We start from the raw sequence: 21522 nt of genomic DNA, 5'->3' as shown, positions 1-21522 counted from the left end.
CATTTTGCCTTTATCCCCAGAGTTTTTGGATTAATAGTCTATTAATAATACCACTGCATCATGGCCTCCCCTAGTGTTAACGAACCTGCATTTCAATAGCTTTTGACATTCCTAGCATTGAGTGAGAGTTTTGCAACAACTCCAGTGTTGCCAATCCCGGGACCACGTGACTTTGCCCGGGCACTGGGCTCGGGGCGCTGGTGCCGAGCGGCCCCTGGCGGTCGAGCGCCGGAACTTCGCGTTCGGGTGCCTCCGGAAATTGCCGAAGTGCAGGGCGACGCGATTACGTCAACAAGGCAAGGTGAAAGGTGACGGACGTGCGTCAAGATGGTGGCGGCTGCTGTCCAGAGGAAGTGGTGTTTGTTGTGAAGCCGTTTGCCCGGGGTTTCGGGTGAATCTCTGTGCCGGGCTTTCCGTTGAAGGATCGATAGCTGGAGTGCTGCGATGGCGGAGGTGGCGCTGGAAGAGCTCAGTAAGCTCGAATACCTCTCCCTGGTCTCCAAGGTCTGCACTGAGCTGGACAACCACCTGGGTATCAACGACAAGGACTTGGGTAAGAAAGCTGGGTGGCCAGACCACCCCCAATCCCCCTGGGTCCCCAGTGTCCACTATTTCTCAGCTATTCCATTGAAGGAAAAAGGAAACCCCAGCTCCACGGTGGCACAGTGGTTAGCACTGCTGCCTCACAGCACCAGGGACACAGGTTCAATTGGGGCCTCAGGTCACTGTGTGAAGTTTGCACGTTCTCCCTGTGTCTGTGTGGGTTTCCTCCGGGTGCTCCGGTTTTCTCCCACAGTCTGAAAGACGTGCTGGTTAGGTGCATTGGCAGGGGTTAAATCCTCCCGCAATTAAAGTTTGTTTGTTAGTATCGCAAATAGGCTTACGTTAACACTGCAATGAAGTTACTGTGAAAATCTGCAAGTTGCCACACTCTGATGTCTGTTTGGGTACGCTGAGGGAGAATTTAGCCTAACCAATGCACCTAACCAGCATGTCTTTTGGATTGTGGGAGGAAACAGGAGCACGTGGAGGAAACCCACACAAATATGAGGAGAATGTGCAGACTCCGCACAGACAGTGACCTCAACTGGGAATCGTGAATCCTGGTTTGGGTTTTTCAGGTGTTCACTTTGCCAGTCAGTGATCAACTGCCAGTCACGAGGGGACACAAGTTCAAGGTGAGGGGCAGGAGGATTCGGAGTGATGTGAGGAAAAACGTTTTTACCCAGAGGGTGGTGATGGTTTGGAATGTGCTATGTTGGAGGGTGGTAGTACCTGGCTGAGCACTTAGCCTTGGATGTTATAAACATGCCATGGGCCAACTGCTGGTAAGTGGAATTAGGTAGGCAGTTTAGATATTTCTCACATCAGTGTGGGCTCAATGGGTCGAAGTGCCTTTTCTGCACTGCATGATTCTGTGATTGTTCGTATGTCTTGACACTGAAAATCAACAGCCTATCATTGTTCTCAGTTTTGAAAACAATTAGCTTTGAACACATCCCAGAAACCTGTACAAGAATATTTCAATCTGGGAACCCCTGTATTATCAAGAGTGACTATTGAATATCAAATGCTGGAAATATATGGCAGCTGTTCTCAAGCAAAATTGGGGATAGGCAACAAATGTAGTCAGTAATGCCCACATCCGGTGAAACAATTATTAAAATATTGAAAGATGAGATGCTGTTCCCCATTCTTCCATTGTCCTCAATTGGAGTAGTGGGAGTCCAGGGTTAAAATGAGAGTGTGATGAGAAATTAAAATGGCAAATGACTTGAAGCTCCGGGCTATGCTTGTACACTGAACAGAGCAAAGTGATCAGCCAAGCCCCAATGTTAGAGGAGACCACATTGTGAGTAAAGAATACTGTACATTAAGTTGAAAGTTGATCTGTATGTGTTTTGGGGGTCCTGGATGATGGGGAGGGAAGAGATGAAAGCAGTTTTAGTCATAGAATTATAGAATCCCTTCAGTGCAGAAGAGACCATTCAATTCATCAAGTCCACACCGACTCTCTGACCAAGTATCTTATCCAGTCCCTCTTCCTTCCCTATCCCTACACTCCCACACATTTACCATGGCTAATCCATCTAACCTACACATCTTAGGACACTAAGGAGCAACTTAGCATGGCCAGTTTACTGAACTTGCATATCTTTGCACTGTGCGAGGAAACCTATGCAGACACGGGGAGAACACGCAAACTTCACAGTCACCTAAGGCCAGTATTGAACCCAGGTTGTTGGAACTGTGAGGCAGCAGTGCTAACCACTGTGTTGCTCAAGTCATTTTGGTTTTTCAATTGTTTCAATTTGAGTGAAAGGACTGTCACTTTTGATTTTTTTTTATGCATACTTGTGATTATCTTATAACTAATTGTGAGATTTTTGAGATTTAGAAATTGTTAACAATCTTTAAACTAATAAAGCAACATGAAGCAAAAATAGAAAATGCTGGAAGATTTCAGCAGTTCTGATAGCAGGTGTAGAGAGAGGACAGAACCAATGTCCCAAGTCTGGATTACTTTTGTCAGTGCATTTCTTTTTGTTGAATACTGTTTTACCTTATATCAACTGAGCACTGTCAATTTTTTTGGGACTTTTTGAACTAACGTGATTGGTGAATTAACATTATTTCTCATCTGAACCAAGTGAATAGTTCTCATTGCTTAAGTGGTTCTCAGTGACAACATATTTGCCTCTGGGCCAGTGGTTCCGGATACAAGTTCCATTCCAAGGATTTGGCTTGATGACAGAAGCCAGAGGGTGGTTGTAGAGGGTTGTTTTTCAAACTGGAGGCCTGTGACCAGCGGTGTGCCTCAAGGATCGGTGCTGGGTCCACTGTTATTTGTCATTTATGTTAATGATTTGGATGAGAATATAGGAGGCATAGTTAGTAAGTTTGCTGTTAACACCAGGATTGGTGGCATAGTGGACAGTGAAGGTTATCTCGGATTGCAACAGGATCTTGATCAATTGGGCCAGTGGGCTGATGAATGGCAGTTGGAGTTTAATTTAGATAAATGCAAGGTGATGCATTTTGGTAGACTGAACCAGGCAGGATTTACTCAGTTAATGGTAGGGCACTGGGGAGAGTTACAAAGCAAAGAGACCTAGGGGTACAGGTTCGTAGCTCCTTGAAAGTGGAGTCACAGATGGACAAAATGGTAAAGAAGGCATTCAGCATGCTTAGTTTCATTGGTCAGAACATTGAATGCAGGAGTTGGGACGTCTTGTTGAAGTTGTGCGAGACATTGGTCAGGCCACACTTGGAATACTGTGTACAGTTCTGGTCACCCTATTGTAGAAAGGATATTTTTAAACTAGAAAGAGTGCAGAAAAGATTTATTAGGATGCTATCGGGACGTGATGATTTGAGTTATAAGGAGAGGCTGGATAGACTGGGACTTTTATCTCTGGAGCATAGAAGACTGAGGGGTGATCTTATTAGAGGTCTATAAAATAATGAGGGACTTAGATCAGCTAGATAGTCAATATCTTTTTCCAAAGCTAGGGAAGTCTAAAACTAGAGGGGCATAGGTTTAAGGTGAGAGGGGAGAAATACAAAAGGGTCCAGAGGGGCAATTTTTTCACACAAAGGGTGGTGGGTGTCTGGAACAAGCTGCCAGAGGTGGTAGTAGAGGCAGGTACAATTTTGTCTTTTAAAAAGCATTTAGATAGTTACATGGACAAGATGGGTATAGAGGGATATGGGCCAAATGCGAGCAATTGGGACTAGCTTAGGGGTTTAAAAAAAATGGCAACATCAACATATTGGTCCAAAGGGCCTGTTTCCATGCTGTAAACCTTTATGACTCTATGACTTGAGCACAGAAGTTAAGCTAGCGTTCCAGTGCAGTAAGAAGTGAGTGTTGGAAGTTCCATCCTTTAATGAGACAATAGATCAACCTGTGCTTTCAGCTGGACGTAGATCTCATCGCACTATCGCAGAGTAAGAAGTCTCACAATGCCAGGTTAATGTTCAACAGATTTATTTGTTATTATGAGCTTTTGGAGTGCTGCTGTTTCATAAGATGAGTTGGAGATGAAGAAGCAGCGCTTTGAAAGCTCGTGGTACCAAATAAACCTGTTGGACTTTAACCTGATGTTGTGAAACATCTTTCTGTGCCCACTCCAAGTACAACACCGCATCGCCACATCATGGCTATTGCAGAGAACAAAGGGGGTCACTGCAATGCCGTGACCAATATTACTTATTACTCAGTCAACATCTCTGAAAACATAATAGCTTGGCCTTATTTCAGCGCTGCATGTAGGATGTTGCTGTGTGCTGCCATATTTCCTGCATTATAACAGTGACAATGCTCCAGACAAATACTTAATCATCTGTTACATACTTTGGGACATCCAAAATTTCTGAAATGTGTTACGATTCCTAACATGAACAAATCCTTTTACTGGGTGCAGTTTTTGAGTTCGAATCATTAATAATCTTTAACATCTATTTCATAATTATTCTTTGTCACTTCTAATTCAAGGATGCGTTTGATTTGATGCAATGTGGTATGTGCAAAATGAAAATTGCTGCTATTATTCTCAATGCACCATTGTTTTTCTGTTTCCAGCTGAGTTCATCATCAATCTGGCTGAGAAGAATATTACTTTTGATACTTTTAAAGGAGCACTGGTGAAGAATGGAGCTGAATTTACGGTAAGGTCGATGGATGGTGGATTCCAATTTCAACCTTATTAATGTGCATAAAGACTGAAAATTTGGGAAATATTCAGCAGGTCAGACAGCATCTGTGGGGAGAAAATGAAAATTAACGTTTCATCAGATCCTGTATTGCTATGCAATTCACTTTGACCAAAATAATCAGAGGTATTTCCTAATATTTTCTGCTATATTGTCTTTGGTTGGCTGTCGTGACAAGAAAGGGAAATTTTTTCTACAATTTTGCTCAGATTCTCAGCGTCTGAAACACATTACAGGATGCATTTGCAACATTGTGCTGTTTTGCTGAGTAATGGACACGTAATTGGAATGTGAGCAACTTGAAAGATTTGCAACCTCAATATTTTGTGTTAATATTTGGACAATTAAAAGAGCTGGCTGGGCCCCTCACCCCGATTCCTAATACGCATTCCTATTGCATGAAGCTCTCCAGGAAATCTGCTAAATCATGGGCCTAAAATGTGCTGCGTGGGAAGGTGCTGGAGGCAGGTTACTTCACGTCCTTTTTAAAAGTACCTGGATGAGTACTTGACACGTCATAACATTCAAGGCAATGGATCAAATGCTGGTAAATGGGATTGGGTGGGAGGTCAGGTGTTTCTGACATTGGTGCAGACTTGATGCCCTGAAGAGCTCTTCTGCATTGTATTGTCCTACGATTTTAAATATTTGGCTGTGCAGCACCCTTTTGGGCATTACGTGGACAGGGCGCGCACACTGAGCAATGAGCTAGAAGTTGGTGAATGCCAGAAAATGAGTGTGCAGCTTTCATGCTCCTTGACATTTCAAACAAAGGGCTCAATGTTTCGCTCGAGCACCCAACTTTATGAATTTGAAATGTTTGCACATAATTCTTGTCAGTCATTTTATTCAAAGTAGGATATTTTCACAGGTCAATGTTGCTTAATTTAGTTGAGTTCAAGTCTTATTTTGCTCTGAAAGCAAATTCGACATGATCAGAGGCAGATGATAACTATTTTTCCCACCTTCACATTTTCATACATGACCGTATCTACCATTTAAATATTATCATGCAATTTAAAGCAATACGTGTTGTAGGCTGTTGCCAGGAACAATCCCCTTCTGACTATCTACTTTTATTTTGTATCTAAATTGTTTGCTCTGATTAATATCAGTGTTCGTTTTTGCTGTTTTCTAGGATTCACTCATCAGTAATTTGTTACGTCTCATACAGACTATGAGACCTCCAGCCAAGCCATCAACTTCCTGCAAAGGTGAGAAATACACCCTCTTCTCCCCTTGTTTCTGTTTAAGTGATTTCATGGAATTTCAGAGCACACCTTGCCATTCAGCCCATCATTCTGAAAGAGCTGTGGAAGTATTAGTTCCATTTTCATTCTTTTTTGTGTAAATCCTTACGGCTTTCTTTTAATATTTTTTGTACAGTGGAAGCAGTCAAACCAAAATCAGAAAAGGAGAAAATGAAGGAGTTGTTCCCTGCATTGTGTCTGCCTGATAACCCAGCTGCAAGGGTATGTTTCATATTTACTTCACTCCCAGTTTCCTTAATGGGAGATTTAATTATTTCTATGGCTGATCATTCTAACTTCTCACCTGAAAGCTCGTGATTCCAAATAAACCTGTTGGACTTTAACCTGGTGTTGTGAAACTTCTTACTGTTCCTAACTGCCCTCTTGTGTTCAGTTGAAGATAAGTCCGCTGAGCAGGCTTAATTTCATTCTTGCACTGAATTCTGAACGAGAAATGTTGGGGAATAGCCAGTCATATCTGAAAGTGAAAGGGAAGATGAACCTTTCAAGTATTCCCTTTTGTCAGACCCCAAATCTGATTTGTAACATTCAGTATTTCTTCTCATCTCTAGCCTTTGTGATATACTAATCCTACCCTCGAATAACCACACAAAGTGGATATCTTCTCAGCTGCTTTGAAGGGGCTGATTTCGTATATTGTGTGGGCGTTATGAGGGAAAATTGAAGGGCAGTTAGATTTGGAAATGTAACCTTTAGTTTCAGCTTTCAAGTTATCCTTTTTGAGGAGATGTTTGGTTGCATTGGGTTTCTAAATGGCTTCTTCCTTATGAAGACATGAGTAGGAGCAGAAGTCGACCATTTAGCCCTATTGGCCTCCGTTTTTAAAAACTCAATGACTGAATATCCCACAGCTCCCTGGAACGGAGAATTCCAAAGATTTGCTACACTTTAAGTGAAGGAATTTCCCCTCATCTCAGCCCTAAATGACTGATCCCTTATCCTGAACTGCTGACCATTAATCCTAGTCTCACCTACCCAGGAGAAACAGCTTCAAAACATTTACAGTGTCCTGCTCTTTAAGAATTTTATACTTTTCAATGATATCAGCACTCGTTCTTCTAAATTCTGGCAAACATAGGCTTTGTTTACCTATCAAACGTACTATCAATTCCAGTTGGTGAAAGACTGCATTAACCCATAAGGCTCTAAATTCCCATGACAAGTATATTAAAATAATTGAGGCTTTTCCTTGTCTTGCATTGTCAAATGAAATAACTTTCTATTATTTTAGCCAGGACTTATTCAGTATTTCTGCAGAAACTGGTAGCTGCCTTGCTGGAGGTTCCTGATGCATGTGAACACTGTATGTACCCTTTACAATAATCAAAGGTTTCTATCATTTAACATCTGACAACATAATAGCATGCAGGCAACAAACCATTTTTTAGTAATCTTTGAATGGCATTGTTTCCGTATTGAAGTCTTGTATTATTTTAGATGAAGCCATTTATGAGTCACTCTGTAGACATGTCTCCATAATGGCTACTGCTTATTGTTACTTATTCTGATTGAAACCCAAAGTAATGTGTGTTTTGCAGACGCTGCTGGATGAAGATGATATGAAAGTAGCTGCAGATGCATTAAAGGAGCTTGAGGCCTTAATGCCGTCAAAGAATGATATGAAGAAAAGTAGCAAGCGCAGGTACGCAATTGACAGTTTCCTTTCCATGTGATTTAATTCATTCGTGGGACATGAGCATCACTGACTGGCCAGCATTTATTGCCCATTCCTGGTTGCCCAAGGGTAGCTGAGAGCCAAGCACATTGATGTGGCTTTGGAGTCACATGTAGGCCAGACCAAGTAAGGACAGCAAATTTCCTTCCTTAAAGGATATTAGTGAACCAGATGGGTTTTTCCGATAATGGTTTCATGGTCATCAGTAGATTTTTAACTCCAGATATTTTTTATTCAAATTCCACCATCTGCCGTGGTAGGATTCGAACCCAGGTCCCTAGAATATTAGCTGAATTTCTGGATTAATAGTCTGGCGTTAATACCACTAGGCTATCACTTCCTCCTGACTTCCCTTCTTCAATAGATGAGTGGAAAAATGCACAACATGACCTGGCAGTAAGCTACACAGGTCAGAAAGTTCTTCGTTTGTTCCCCCAATCTAAGCTGAGCTCTCTGATCTCGGGGGTTTGGTCTTGGGGTCCTGGGTTCAGGAAGGGGTGGAATCAGCCAGGGTTTCCACTTTGGGTTCCTGTCCAGTGACTTCAGCTGAAAGATATGTATTAGGGGAAAGGAAAACTGAGTTTCTTGTGATGCCCTCAAAGCCAGAATACTCTGTTCTTCAATGTCCATGATACTATAATCTCAACAGAGTCAGCAGAACTGTATATTAAACCAGTGAATTAAATGTGGAATAGGTTTAATTTGGGTCTTCGGTTGCAAAGGTATTGAATTTTATATTAACATTTCAGCCCGTTCTGAGTAGGATTCTGATTCCCACTAGGGTCAGGGAAAGCTGGCTGGGAGGGGTCCTGTTATCCAAGAGGGTCTTTTTAACCAGCTATGAGCTTTTTTTCCCCTTGAGAAACAGGAGATACTTTCTCTATGATTCTTTCTTTTATTCTATCTTCTTCTCATCCTTCCAGGAAAATTAATCTCCCGCAATGGTGTAGTTGTATTGTCATTGGGTTAGTATTCCAGAGACACTGGCTGATGCTCTGAAGACCTGGGTTCGAATCCCACCATGGCAGATGGTGAAATTTGAATTCAATAAAAACTTGGGATTAAAAGTTTAATGATGACCATGAAATCATTGTTGATTATTGTAAAAACCCAAATGGTTCACTAATGCCCTTTAGGGAAGGATATCCGCCACTTGGTCTGGCCTGCATGTGACTCCAGAACCACAGCAATATGGTTGATCCTTAAAATGTCCACACAAAATAAGGCCATAAGACATTGGAGCAGGATTAGACCACTCGGCCCATTGAGTCTGCTCCGCCATTCTATCATGGCTGATGTTTTTTCTCATCCCCATTCCTCTGCCTTTGTCTCCATAACCCCTGATCCCCTTAGTAATCAAGAACCTATCCACCTCTGTTTTAAAGAAACTCAATGACCTGGCCTCCACAGCCTTCTGCACCAAAGAATTCCATAGATTCACCACTCTCTGGCTGAAGAAATTCCTCCTCATCTCTGTTTTAAAGGATTGTCCATTTAGCCTGAGGTTGTGCTCTCTGGTTCTAGTTTTTCCTACTATGGAAACATATTTTCCACATCTACTCTATCCAGTCCTCAAACCTAGAATTGCATGAGCAGTCCCAGCCTATATGTATTATTGTCACATAAACTAGAGAATGTGGCATAAAGGGAGTGTTCTCTCTAAGTGCTATCTTAACCTCTTGTTTCTTCAACTTCAAACTGTTGTTTTCATCAACGGAACCTATTTAGTTTGATTTTAAATTTTGAACATCCGTCTAGTGTCTGATTATTGAAATTGGAGTTCGTGTTTTATTAATGTTAATTAGAAATTAAATTTTTATACAGTTATTAAACGGTGCAGTTAACTGTAATTTCGCAAAGATAATTGACTAAGTTATTTGGGAAGGTTGCTTAAACTCAATAATAGTTGATCTTGTTCTTTTGAAAACAGTGATTTAGGTAAAGAAGGTTTTTGCTAGGGCAAAAACAATGATAGCTAAAGGATCTGGGTATAACTAGCCTGTACTGGTATCAGATTTTCTAAGGCCACACAATAATGCATCAAGTCTAATATTGAACTGACGAGCAGCCACGAGATTTTTTAAAAAGGAATTTCTGGTTAATAGATTTTGTAATGTCTGTTGTGGACAGGAGAGAGAATTACTTGAGAAAAGAGTGTTTTAGTATGTGGTACATGCCACTCCCAAAGAGACCAGAAGGGGGCATATTTGCATGACAATCATTTAGGTTTTCTGGTACTCCAGGTGTAGTCTCACCAACATCCTGTACAATTGCAACAAAACTTCTTTACTTTTGCAATAAATACTAACATTCTATTTGCCTTTTTTATTACATGGTGTACCTGCATGCCGACATTCGGTGATTAATGAACAAAGACAACTAGACCCTTTCTGTATCATCCCAGTTATTGTTTCTGAAAGCTTCTGTACCTCTGAAATTTAACTATATTTGCAACTAGTGGAAACAAGGACCCTGGAATCTATTGGGATGTTATAATTAGAGAGTTAATATTTTCCTGACCTTTCTCACCTCTTGACACTGATGTGTCCTGTCAATATTTTTATGATGTACTTCATGTGTTGTGGTTTTAAAAGCAAATTTTTTTTTTCTTAAAGCTCCAATGAAAAGGGAAAGAGAAAGAAAAGGAGCCGTAGTCGTAGTCGCAGCCGAGATCGAGATCGAGACAGGAAACGGCATCGCAGATCAAGGTCCAGGTCACACTCCAGAGACCGGAGCAAAAGTAAATCCAGCAAGTGGCCCAGAAGCAGGAGTAGGAGCCCGAGCAGGGACCATAAGGATCGAGTCAGAGTCAATGAAAAGATTTGTGAGAAGAGGAAAGATAGACACATTGACCGGCCTCCGCCAGAGGAACCATCAGTGGGCGAGATCTACAATGGCAAGGTCACCAGCATCATGCAGTTTGGATGCTTTGTACAGCTGGAAGGTCTGAGGTACAGTACACCACTCAAGAAAAAGTACATGATGCAGGAAATAATGGGGGCACTCTGAAGCAGTTGAGAAATGTATTAATTTATAATCTCCGGTAAATAGCAATGTATTACTGAGACATCTCTCAAATCTGATTTTTCTTTTTGCGCTTTGGTTTTCTGCACTTGAGCAAAAATTTCCTAATCTCTAAGTACTTAAATTCTAATTTTAACCCAAACAGTTTATAAAAATCACTTGGCACATGGAGGTGTGTTTTCCCTGCCATATGTACTGCTCAACCAATACTTCAAGCATTCTGGCGTCCTTAAGGAAATATCAAATGTGCTCAAAAACAAAAAGCTTAATCTTCCATTCCCAAATTGTAACCAAACTTCTTTTGTTGTTAAAATAAAGTTTGTTAATGTCATAGGAAGGCTTACATTGACACTGCAATGAAGTTCCTGTGAAAATTCCCTAGTCACCACACTCTGTTCAGGTAGCACTGAGGGAGAATTTTTTTTTAGCATGGCCAATGCACCTAACCAGCACGTCTTTCAGCGTGGGAGGAAACCGGAGCACGCGGCGGAAACCCACACAGACACAGAGAGCACACTCAGACTCCGCACAGACAGTGGCCCAAGCTGGGTATTGAACCCAGGTCCCTGATGCTGTGAGCAAGCAGTACTAACCACTGTTGGCCTGCTTTATCTGTTGGTCTATATGCGTCATCTACACGTTTTTTAAAAATGTGTATAAGGACATTCAGGTGATATGGATATATCTGAACTTAATAAGATCATTGAAATTGTTTTTCTTAAAGCTGAGTTTGTCTCAAGATTTTGATTGCTTCAGTTCATTAAGCCCACATTGATTTAAAATGGACAACATTAATTTGAGACTGGACATACTTTTCAATCTGTTGAGATATTTCATTTTTAACTGGGGCAATGATCAGAACTTCATGCTTGAAGTACAGAACAAAGCTTTGGAAGTGTAATGCATCTTCCTTGTATTTTATTAAAGCAATAAAAATTGCAATTACCGGGGATTAGCGTTGTCCTTGGATTCCCCGTGTGCCTTGATGCTTGATTTTAGAATTTTAAAAAGATCTTTGAATATCGTTAAATGTACTTATTGCCTCTCAATATGAGTATGTTTTATGAAAGTATTTAATGCAAAGCCAGTACCTGCTTATTGATTGTTTTTATCTCTGTTGTGTTTTTCTTGGATGTTTCAGATATCAGCCGTTCCCCAGGTGTGTCTCCGAATCCGTTAAAGTAACTGGCTTAAAAAAAACTGAACGTAGATTATCCATTTCTGTTTCAAAATGCTTCATTCGCTATGTAAAAGGAATTGTGTGTAAATGATTGCACACTCAGTTTACCAATAAGTAAATGCCTTTTCTGTTCCCCTCTATTTTTTAGAAAGCGATGGGAGGGCTTGGTACACATCTCTGAGCTCAGGCGAGAAGGGCGTGTCGCCAACGTTGCTGATGTCGTCAGCAAAGGTCAAAGGGTTAAGATCAAGGTGTTATCATTCACTGGGTCGAAGACAAGCTTAAGTATGAAGGTATTATAAAGAGTGTAATTTTGGATTAGATTTTTAACTGCAATCGTTTGTTCAACGTAAAATTTTTAAACTTCATTCTCCAAACTGGTTAAGGCTCTATGCTTACCTGGCCGTGCTTGCAACCATAATCAGACAGAGCGTGAGGCTACCCCATTGAACTCCAGCTGTGCCAACACCTGTGATGGTGGTTTGTCCAGGCTAGGGTAGGATCAAAGATTCCAATGAGGTAATACTGAGGCTTTACCTGATACAATTTTTTTTAAAGCCATCTTGGCCTTTTGGCTAAGGTGAAGCATTAGATCAAGCCCAGAAGGGGGTGTAGTGCCTCATCCTGTCAGCTTTGATCTTGTTTGATTAAGCCCAAGATGGAGTGGAGTATCTTGTCTTGTCGGCTGGATCTGGTTTGTCCCTCACAGGGACCATGATTGGGCTTAACTTAAATTGGCTTTTTGATTAAAATACCAAAAACTGCGAATAATTTTTTAAAAAATTGGTTAAGGCTCTCTGCAGGCATCAGACTGAAACAAATAATAAAGGCTTTTATTTTGAGTTTGGAGTCCGTTGATTGGTCAGCTCTGAGCTGAAATTGTTCCTGTTTTAATATTTTTCCTTAGGATGTAGATCAAGAGACCGGAGAGGATCTAAATCCAAACCGGCGCCGAAACGTGGGCGGAGAAAACAATGAGGAAACTACTATGAGGAACCCCGACAGACCCAGTAATCTCTCACTGGTGAACACCCCCGAGGTTGAGGATGATGTGCTGGAACGCAAACGACTCACAAAAATCTCTGATCCTGAGAAGTGGGAGATCAAACAGGTAAGAGCCAGTTAACATGAACTAACCTACCAGAGTGAAAACTGAAGATGCAGAACAGCACAAAATATATCCATTGCCATCCGTAGAGAAAAGACAGATGGCTGTTTCAACTATGATGTGGAGATACCGCTGCTAGACTGGGATAGTCACAGTAAGAAGTCTCACAACACCAGGTTAAAGTCCAACGAGTTTATTTGGTAGCACAAGCTTTTGGAGCACTGCTCCTTCCTCACCTGAAGAAGGAGCTACGGTCCGAAAGCTTGTCTACCGAATAAGCCTATTGGACATTAAGTTGGTGTTGTAGACTTCTTACTGTGTTTCAGATGTAACACTGTTTACCTATAATTTATCATTTAGTTACTGACTTGTTTGTGCATTGCTTTATCTCCCAAATCTCCATTTGTTCTGTGTTTTTCTTCTCTCCACTGCCAAATGTTAACTTGAGAGTTTTTTAACATAGTTTTCCGACGATAATACCGAGGGGGCGTTTCAGAGGCGATTACACTCAGAAGAAGCAGTGGTGAAATTTCTGTACTTGTGGTTTTCTGCCACTAGGGAGCACTCATTCATCACATGCATCAGGGTTGACAAGTTGGCCATATTTTTCAAGGAATTTGAAAACCAAGTAGAGTGCTCTCATTCCATTCTTTGTGTATGTGATTACAATTTCAGATGATTGCAGCAAATGTTATCTCAAAAGAAGAGTATCCTGACTTTGATGAAGAGACAGGCATCCTTCCCAAAGTTGATGATGAAGAAGGTATGGTTCAGCTTGCGTTCTTTCTTTCTACTGAGCACCTTAATTTAAAAGAAATGTGCTCATAACTGAGTCATATTATGTATTTACTTACATTAAGCTTAGATTTTCATTGTTCCATCAATGGCAACTGTACCTTTAGCTGCCTAGGCCCTAAGGTCTGGAATTCCTGATCTAAGCCTTCTGATTCTCGACCTCTTTCTTCTCCTTTAAGATGTTCCTTAGTATCTATCTCTATGATCAACCTATTCTAATGTCTCCTCGTTTAGCTTGGTTTCATATTTTGTTTGTTAACCCTCCTGTGAAGTACCTTGGGGTGCTTTACTGTGGTAAAGGCACCTTTTGCAAAAATATTGTTGGTTGTTTTTCATTAACATGAAAATTGCTACATTTGCCCTTTCTGTTAAGACCTTTTAAAAATCTATGCTTTTAAATTGTTCAGTGGCACCATGCTTCTGTATACACAAACTGTCAGGATTGTATAAATTAAGCCCGTCTATCTTGCTCGTGTCAATTGGTTTATTGAGTTTTCTCACACCTCCTGCTGTGCAAAGGTGGATGATGCAGTGCATGAAAGGAGAGTATAACGCAATTGATCCCAATGACAATGGATTAATTCAGTAAAAATCAGAACGATCTGTCTATAGAATCATAGAATCTCACTCGATAGTGCAGAAGGAGGAGACCATTTGGCCTATCGAGTGTGCATTCACAACAATCCCACCCAGGCCCCATCTCTGTAACCTCACATATTTACCCTGCTAGATCCCTGACACCAAGGAGCATTTGAGCATGACCAATCAACCTAACCCGCACATCTTTGGATATACTCACCCGATGAAGGAGCAGCGCTCCCAAGAGCTTATGATTCCACGTAAACCTGTGGACTTTAACCTGGTGTTGTGAGACTTCTTAGTGTGCACACCCCAGTCCAAATCCAGCATCTCCACTTATTCTTTTGAGTGTGGGAGGAAACCAGAGCACCCAGAGGAAATCCATGCAGACATGGGATGAACATGCAAAGTCCACACAGGAAGTGACCCAAGACCGGAACTGAAACTGGATCCCTGGCTCTCTAAGGCAGCAGTGCTAACCACTGTGCCGCGCAAACATGTTGAAGTCCCACCGGGATTTGAACTGGGATTGCTGGATTTAACGTGCAGAGTGCTAACCATTACACCATGGGACCACTTAGGCAGTTCTCTTTAAGAGCTATTCAGCTCATCCTCTGCCTTTCCCCCAGAGCTTGAAGTTTTCCTCTTCAGATGCTTATCCAATTCCCCATTGAAAGCTGCGAATGAATACGTCTTTACTACATTCTCAGGCAATGCATATCAGACCCTGATCACTTGCTGCAGATATAAAACAGTTTTTCCTCACGTTTTTGTATTTTTCTATGTTTGCAGTATTGTGGATGGGTTCAGAACTCTTGATTTATCAAACTGAGATGTCTTAGACATTTCTGTAATATTAAAAGTCAAATATCAAAAATGAATATTTTATATGCAGTCTGATGAGTTATTAATTGATGTTGCCAACTATCTTACAGATGAGGACCTTGAGATAGAGCTAGTGGAAGAAGAACCTCCATTCCTTAGGGGACATACCAAGCAGAGCATGGACATGAGTCCTGTTAAAATAGTCAAGGTATGCAAAAACTGTTAAAGAATCCACAGCTTCTGTTGATGTCTCTTTGGCATTTCTCTATGCTTAATTTGTAAAACATATTTTAAATTTGTACTCCACTTGAAGCATGTTCGCTGCTTGCTTTTTGGAATGTTGTAGTTAATCTGCAGCTCATCTTGAGCCAGGAAGGTCCATAAGGTGTACATTAAGGCAATTAATATAATGGGCAGCATGGTGGCGCCGTGGTTAGCACTACTGCCTCACAGCGCCAGAGACCTGCGTTCGATTCCCGACTTAGGTCACTGTGGAATCTGCACGTTCTCAACATGCCTGTGTGGGTTTCCTCTGGGTGCTCTGGTTTCCTTCCACAGTTCAAAGGACATGCTGGCTAGATGCATTGGCCATGATAAATTCTCCCTCAGTGTACCTGAACAAGTGTTGGAGTGTGGTGACTAGGGGATTTTCTCAGTAACTTCATTGCAGTATTAATGTAAGCCTACTTGTGACACTAACAAAATAGATTTTTATTCATTGTAATTATTCGGTAAAGGCAACTTTATGAGGGAGCTTTGTGCTTCTATCGATCCTGAAGTACATGCACTATATCAAGATTTAGTGATACAGCCATAGTTATTAATATTAACTGTTGGTATGTAATGGAGGAATAACACAGTATCTTTTGTCTTTTACCCTCAGCAAGTTTATTCTGCACCTAACTAGGCAGAAATATGAACTCCACATAATTACCCTCAACATCTATTCTAGCTGTGTCCATTTATACTCTTTGAGAGGTTGAGCCAATTACTATTACCTGTCTTAGCTTAACCATGTAATTGTCATGCTACAGTAACACATTTACAAGAGTGAGACCTTCCACTGCTAAGAGAGTTTCCGACATTTCCTGCTTTCAGCTGCTTTTTGAATAAAATAGCCGCTTCCTGAGGCATATTTGCTGACTTAGCTTTTGTGCTAAATTAAAGCCTTTGAAAACTTTCAATAGCCAATTAGTTGGTACTGTGTTTGCAAAATGTTGCCATTGAAGTGTTAAAATGTTTGCGTTTTGAATTTAGAATCCTGATGGCTCGCTGTCCCAGGCTGCCATGATGCAAAGCGCTCTGGCCAAAGAAAGACGAGAGATGAAACAAGCGCAGCGAGAGGCAGAAATGGACTCAATCCCAATGGGACTCAATAAACACTGGGTTGATCCACTACCTGATGGTACGTTAATGGCTAAAGTATGTTCTTTCTGCTGAGGATGGGAAGGGAAGTTATTGATTGTAAATAGTTTATTTCTGCTGATCTTGTTTCTCAGACATTTGCAATGTGATATTTTTATGCTTTTCTAGTTTAAAATTGCTAATTATATGAATTATTAAAAATAACTGCAGCTTTCTATGGTTCACTTTTTTGTGTGTACCCTTTGCTTTTCAAAGTGCTATTGCTAGGGAATGGAAAACTTCTGATTTTGGCACTGGATGAGTATCAAATAGGCACAGGTCTCTCAGGAATAGAAGCTGAGGAAAGCTCTGAGACTTGATCCTAACAATGTGTTTCAGAGCTGAACACCTCTCCCCATTGCCTGAATGTTGTGCTTTTCGCAGCAGCCACCTTGTAGTCTGTCTGAATCAAGCAGCACGGTGGCATGGTGATTTGCAATGTTCCCTCACAGCGACAGGGACCCAGGTTCAATTCTGGTCTCGGGTGACTACGTGTGTGGAGTTTTCACGTTCTCCCCATGTATTTCTTCCGGGCGCTCCAGTTTCATCCCACATTCCAAAGATGTGCGGGTTAGGTTGATTGGCCATGCTAAATTGCCCCTTTAATGTCAGGAAGATTCACAGGGTAAATACATGGGGTCATGGAGATAGGGCCTGGGTCGGATTGTTGTCAGTGCAGGCCCAATTGGCCGAATGGCTGCCTCCTGCAATGTAGATATTCTATAATCCTATACGGATCAGTTTTTTCAGGTTAATAGTTTGCGTTGTGCCCCAACTGGAAACTAGCAGTCCAGTTTTTAACTGAGACTACCACAGCTTGCAAGTAGAGCAGAGTTTCAGCTCATTATTCTGAATGGATTTGAGTTCCACATGTAGTACAGAGTGTCTTGCTCATTGCACCTTTTAATTCTCTCCTCCTTATCCCAAATAAAGCATTGTTTTGAAGTGCAGTAAATTGTCATACTTGTACTAAGTGCAGAAAGCATTTGGAAAATTGTGAGGCAGTTCTAAACCATGTGGCTTTGTTTCTAGTTGACGGCCGGCAGATTGCAGCAAACATGAGGGGCATAGGGATGATGCCCCAAGACATCCCCGAGTGGAAGAAGCATGCCTTTGGAGGAAACAAGGCGTCATACGGTCGTAAAACCCAAATGTCTATTCTAGAGCAGAGAGAGAGCCTACCTATCTACAGACTTAAAGAACAGCTGGTTCAGGTAAAACAAATGACATTAAGTTGACATGTAGCCATGCAAAACTTTTCCATCATGTTCTGCAAATTTCGTTTCCACAATTTTCTCTCTTCATCACACTTAATAACATCTGATCGGTAATTGGTTATAAAGTACGTTCTCTATGTAAATTATTCCATAGATGCTGTAGTTCCAGGCTACAGCTATTAAGTAGTGTTATGGCTTCACTTTACTCTGTATCATGTTGACTTCTGGCATACAGTGAGCAGCAGCGTCTATTAAAATTTTTTAAAAATCACATTTTCTTTTTCAAGGATTTCTGTTTGAAAAAAAACCCCAAGCAGCATTTAGGTTGAATGTATGACACTTTGAGGACAAAGAAAATCAGAAAAAAATTATACTGAGTGTGGGGGGGCTGCAGAAGAACAAAAGGAATGTAAATGAGGATCAAGATGGTTGAGAGGAGTGCTAAAAGTGTCCATTAAATAATCAGAATGCGTGAAAGGCAGAACAGGGGTACAGATGGTTAAGGCAGTTTACCTGAAGTTGGGGGAGAGGTGGGGGGCCAAGAAAGAAAGTGGAAATGGAGAAGTAGAAAAATGGAAAGTAGAAGAATGAAGGATGATAAAAATGGATAAATGAGATGAAAAGAAGGAACAGAATTAAAGAAAATAAATGGAAATGGGGTGAAGATGGAGGGGAGAGGATGGATAGAAATATCAATGACTTAGGTCTTGTGGTCCCCTGGAGGGTTGCAACTGTGAAGATGCACTAGGGAAACCCTTGGAAGTCCCCAAGCAAGGATTGCATGGGAATTGGCTGGAAAATCTCTTCCATTGGTCAATTACCCTGGGCGGAATTTTATCGGCATGTCTGCCTGAGGTTCGTATGCTCCTGTCTGAGGCCAATGGAGAATGCCGTTCTCTGAGCTTTGCCCGCCCCCGAAATCAGGTCAGGCGTGCTAGTATAATTCCAGCCCCTGTGTCTGAAACCCTCCAAAAGCCTGATATTTAATCAGGAGATTTTGGATGGTTCCGACTCATTTTAGCAAAATAGTTAGGCAGGAAAAGTTAGCAACATTAAAACCAGTTCTCACTCCTGGTCACATATGCCACTGAATTCACAATTCAGTTAGAGCGATTTAATTTTGCCATATCCAATCCTGGGAACTTTAACGGCTTTGGCAATTATTCTATTTGTGATTCTTGTATCTCTATCCCACTTCCTATTTGGAAGTGTTTAGATGCTTAATAGTTGCAGTTGCTTGGTTGAGAGGACATTATGCATCCTGCTGCTAATCACCTGCTTACGTTGCTGTCTGACCGGCATTTTGAGGTTCAAATATTTCTGCTTTACATCCTCTCCTCCTGATAGTAGGAAATTCCTGCGTAAGGCATCTTGATGTGAACTTAACTTGTGCTGTCGTGCTGCACTGTGTTAATTATAAAATATAATTACACTAACTTCCCGGCCTGTTGAGTTGCGGCAATAATCTGCTCAATTTTGTGAAATTATGTTAGCTAGAATCATAGCATTGATCTATTTAGTGTTTGGTGTTATTAATTTTAAAATCAAATCAGAAATAATGGTCACCGCTACCTCTCTCACTATGTTATCTCCAAGTCACTCTAAGCAGTTCGGACAGTTTAGCTAATTTTCCTTTGCTCTAATAAGGTACAGAATGTTGTGGATTTGCACAGAGGGTTTTACTGGGCCTTGGACTAAATTTATCATGAACTTGGACATTCTGTATTCAGTAACGTCTGCAAATATTCTGACAGTGTTTCAGGGGTGAAGTGGAACGCATGGTATATTCAAAGATTTTTTGTAATCTTGGTATTTTGGAAACCATTACCTTGATTTTCAAGATATTTGGAAGCAAGCAGCTTGGTTCTCTTAATTTTGGCAGCAATTAAAATCTAACAGGAAACCCTGTTCAGTTATTTGAAGGAAAAGCTCATGACTTGGACTAAATAAATAAATTTAATTTTACGAATGACATGCTTCGTGTAAAAATAATCAGTTGTATACTTAAGTGTCTCTTGGAGATAACATAGTGAGAGAGGTGGCAGTGACCATCATTTCTGATTTGATTTTAAAATTTGGATTAAATCCTTGTTATCAAGCAGAAAACGCTGGAAATACTCAGCAGGCAAGACAGAAAGAAACCCTCAGCTTATCAGCCTAGTGAATTTTCGTCAACTCTTTGCATCAGTTGTCGCAGAATGCTGCAGTGGTGTAAATGACAGCTTTAATTTTGAAGTCAACATTTCCATTTTAAATGGACACTTATTATTTCAGTTGTACTGGAGTCATAGACATATATAGCACAGAAACAGCCCCATCGGCCCAACTCTTCCATGCCAACCAGGTTTCTAAACTGAACTAGTCCCATTTGCCTGCATTTGGCCCATATCCCTCTAAACTTTTCCCATCCATGTATCTGTCCAAATGTATTTTGAATATTATAATTGTATCCACCTCTACCACCTCCTCTGGCAATTCATTCCATATATGCAGCACCCTCTGTGTTTAAAAAGTTGCCCCTCAGACCCCTTTTAAATCTTCCCCCCTCACCTTAAACCAATGCCCTCTAGTTCTGGACTCCCCTACCCTGGGGAGAAGACCATGGCTATTCACCTTATCTATGCCCCTCATGATTCTATAAACCTCTATAAGGTCACCCCCTCATCCTTCTTTGCTCTGGGGAGAAAAATGTCCCAGCCACTCATTATTCAAACCTTCCAATCCCAGTAACATCTTTTTAAATACTTTTTGCACTTTTTCCAGTTTAATAACATCCTTCCTATAGCAGGGTGACCAGAATTGTATGCAGTACTCCAAATGTGACTTTATCAATGTCTTGTACAGTTATGTAAGTAGTAAGCTGGAACTCCATAGGAATGAACTGCGTTCAAGCACATTATGAAACTCAATCCCTGTGATTTCCACCATTTCCTTTTGTAGACTGTTCCAGTTCTATTGTAATGCTTTTCAGAAATGAGCTTAACTAATTGGAAATAGAACACAACCTTTCGTGTCCTCGCATTGCCTTTTTGAAAATTAATTTCTGATAATATGTTTCTATTTTTTTTGTAGGCTGTGCACGACAACCAAGTCCTGATTGTCATCGGGGAAACTGGCTCTGGTAAAACTACTCAGATCACCCAATACTTGGCAGAGGCAGGCTACACAACCCGGGGGAAAATTGGATGCACGCAGCCAAGGCGTGTGGCTGCGATGTCAGTTGCTAAAAGAGTGTCAGAAGAGTATGGTTGCTGCTTGGGTCAAGAGGTAAGTCGAAATTGTCTACCTGCTTTATACTAATTTTCTGCTGTTTTTTGATGGCTTTCATTCTGAGGCTTTTTCCATCAGTAAGTTGTTGAAATGATCAAATATATTTCATATTTAATGCTGGGAAAGTATTCTAATGTACTTACTTTTAGAATCATAGAATTCTTACAGTGCAGAAGGAGGCCATTCGGTCCATCAAGACTGCACCAACAACGATTTCACCAATGCCCTATCCCTACACCCCACATATTTACCCTGCTAATCTCCCTGACACTAGGGTCAATTTAGCATGGCCAATCAACCTAACTTACACATTTTGGACTCTGGGAGGAAACTCATGCATGCACAGTCAGCAAACTCCATATGGACAGTTAACCAAGGCTGGAATTGAACCCAGGCCCCTGGTGCTATGAGGCAGCAGTGCTAACCACTGTGCCACTGAGCTGTCCTAAATCTTGTCC

General features: G+C 41.1%; 1 protein-coding gene across 1 annotated transcript in view; it reads left to right on the top strand.

The window, feature by feature from the left end:
* Nucleotides 1–318: 318 nt before the first annotated feature.
* The window catches only part of dhx8 (DEAH (Asp-Glu-Ala-His) box polypeptide 8), a 46145-nt gene continuing 24941 nt past the window's right edge, over nt 319–21522 (top strand). The window contains exons 1-13 of the mRNA XM_080213832.1: nt 319–553; nt 4586–4671; nt 5855–5930; nt 6103–6188; nt 7526–7629; nt 10278–10613; nt 12015–12159; nt 12774–12977; nt 13650–13737; nt 15284–15381; nt 16431–16578; nt 17610–17791; nt 20867–21061. Of these exons, the coding sequence (XP_080069958.1) occupies nt 445–553; nt 4586–4671; nt 5855–5930; nt 6103–6188; nt 7526–7629; nt 10278–10613; nt 12015–12159; nt 12774–12977; nt 13650–13737; nt 15284–15381; nt 16431–16578; nt 17610–17791; nt 20867–21061 (1857 nt within the window). The 5' untranslated portion in view covers nt 319–444. The remainder of the gene's footprint in view (nt 554–4585; nt 4672–5854; nt 5931–6102; nt 6189–7525; nt 7630–10277; nt 10614–12014; nt 12160–12773; nt 12978–13649; nt 13738–15283; nt 15382–16430; nt 16579–17609; nt 17792–20866; nt 21062–21522) is intronic.

The sequence above is a fragment of the Carcharhinus amblyrhynchos genome, chromosome 27 (assembly GCF_965287045.1).
Source record: "Carcharhinus amblyrhynchos chromosome 27, sCarAmb.v2.hapA, whole genome shotgun sequence".
NCBI classification, from domain to species: Eukaryota; Metazoa; Chordata; class Chondrichthyes; order Carcharhiniformes; family Carcharhinidae; genus Carcharhinus; species Carcharhinus amblyrhynchos.
The sequence above is the reverse complement of the archived record's forward strand: the minus strand, read 5'-3'. Positions and strand labels throughout refer to the sequence as shown.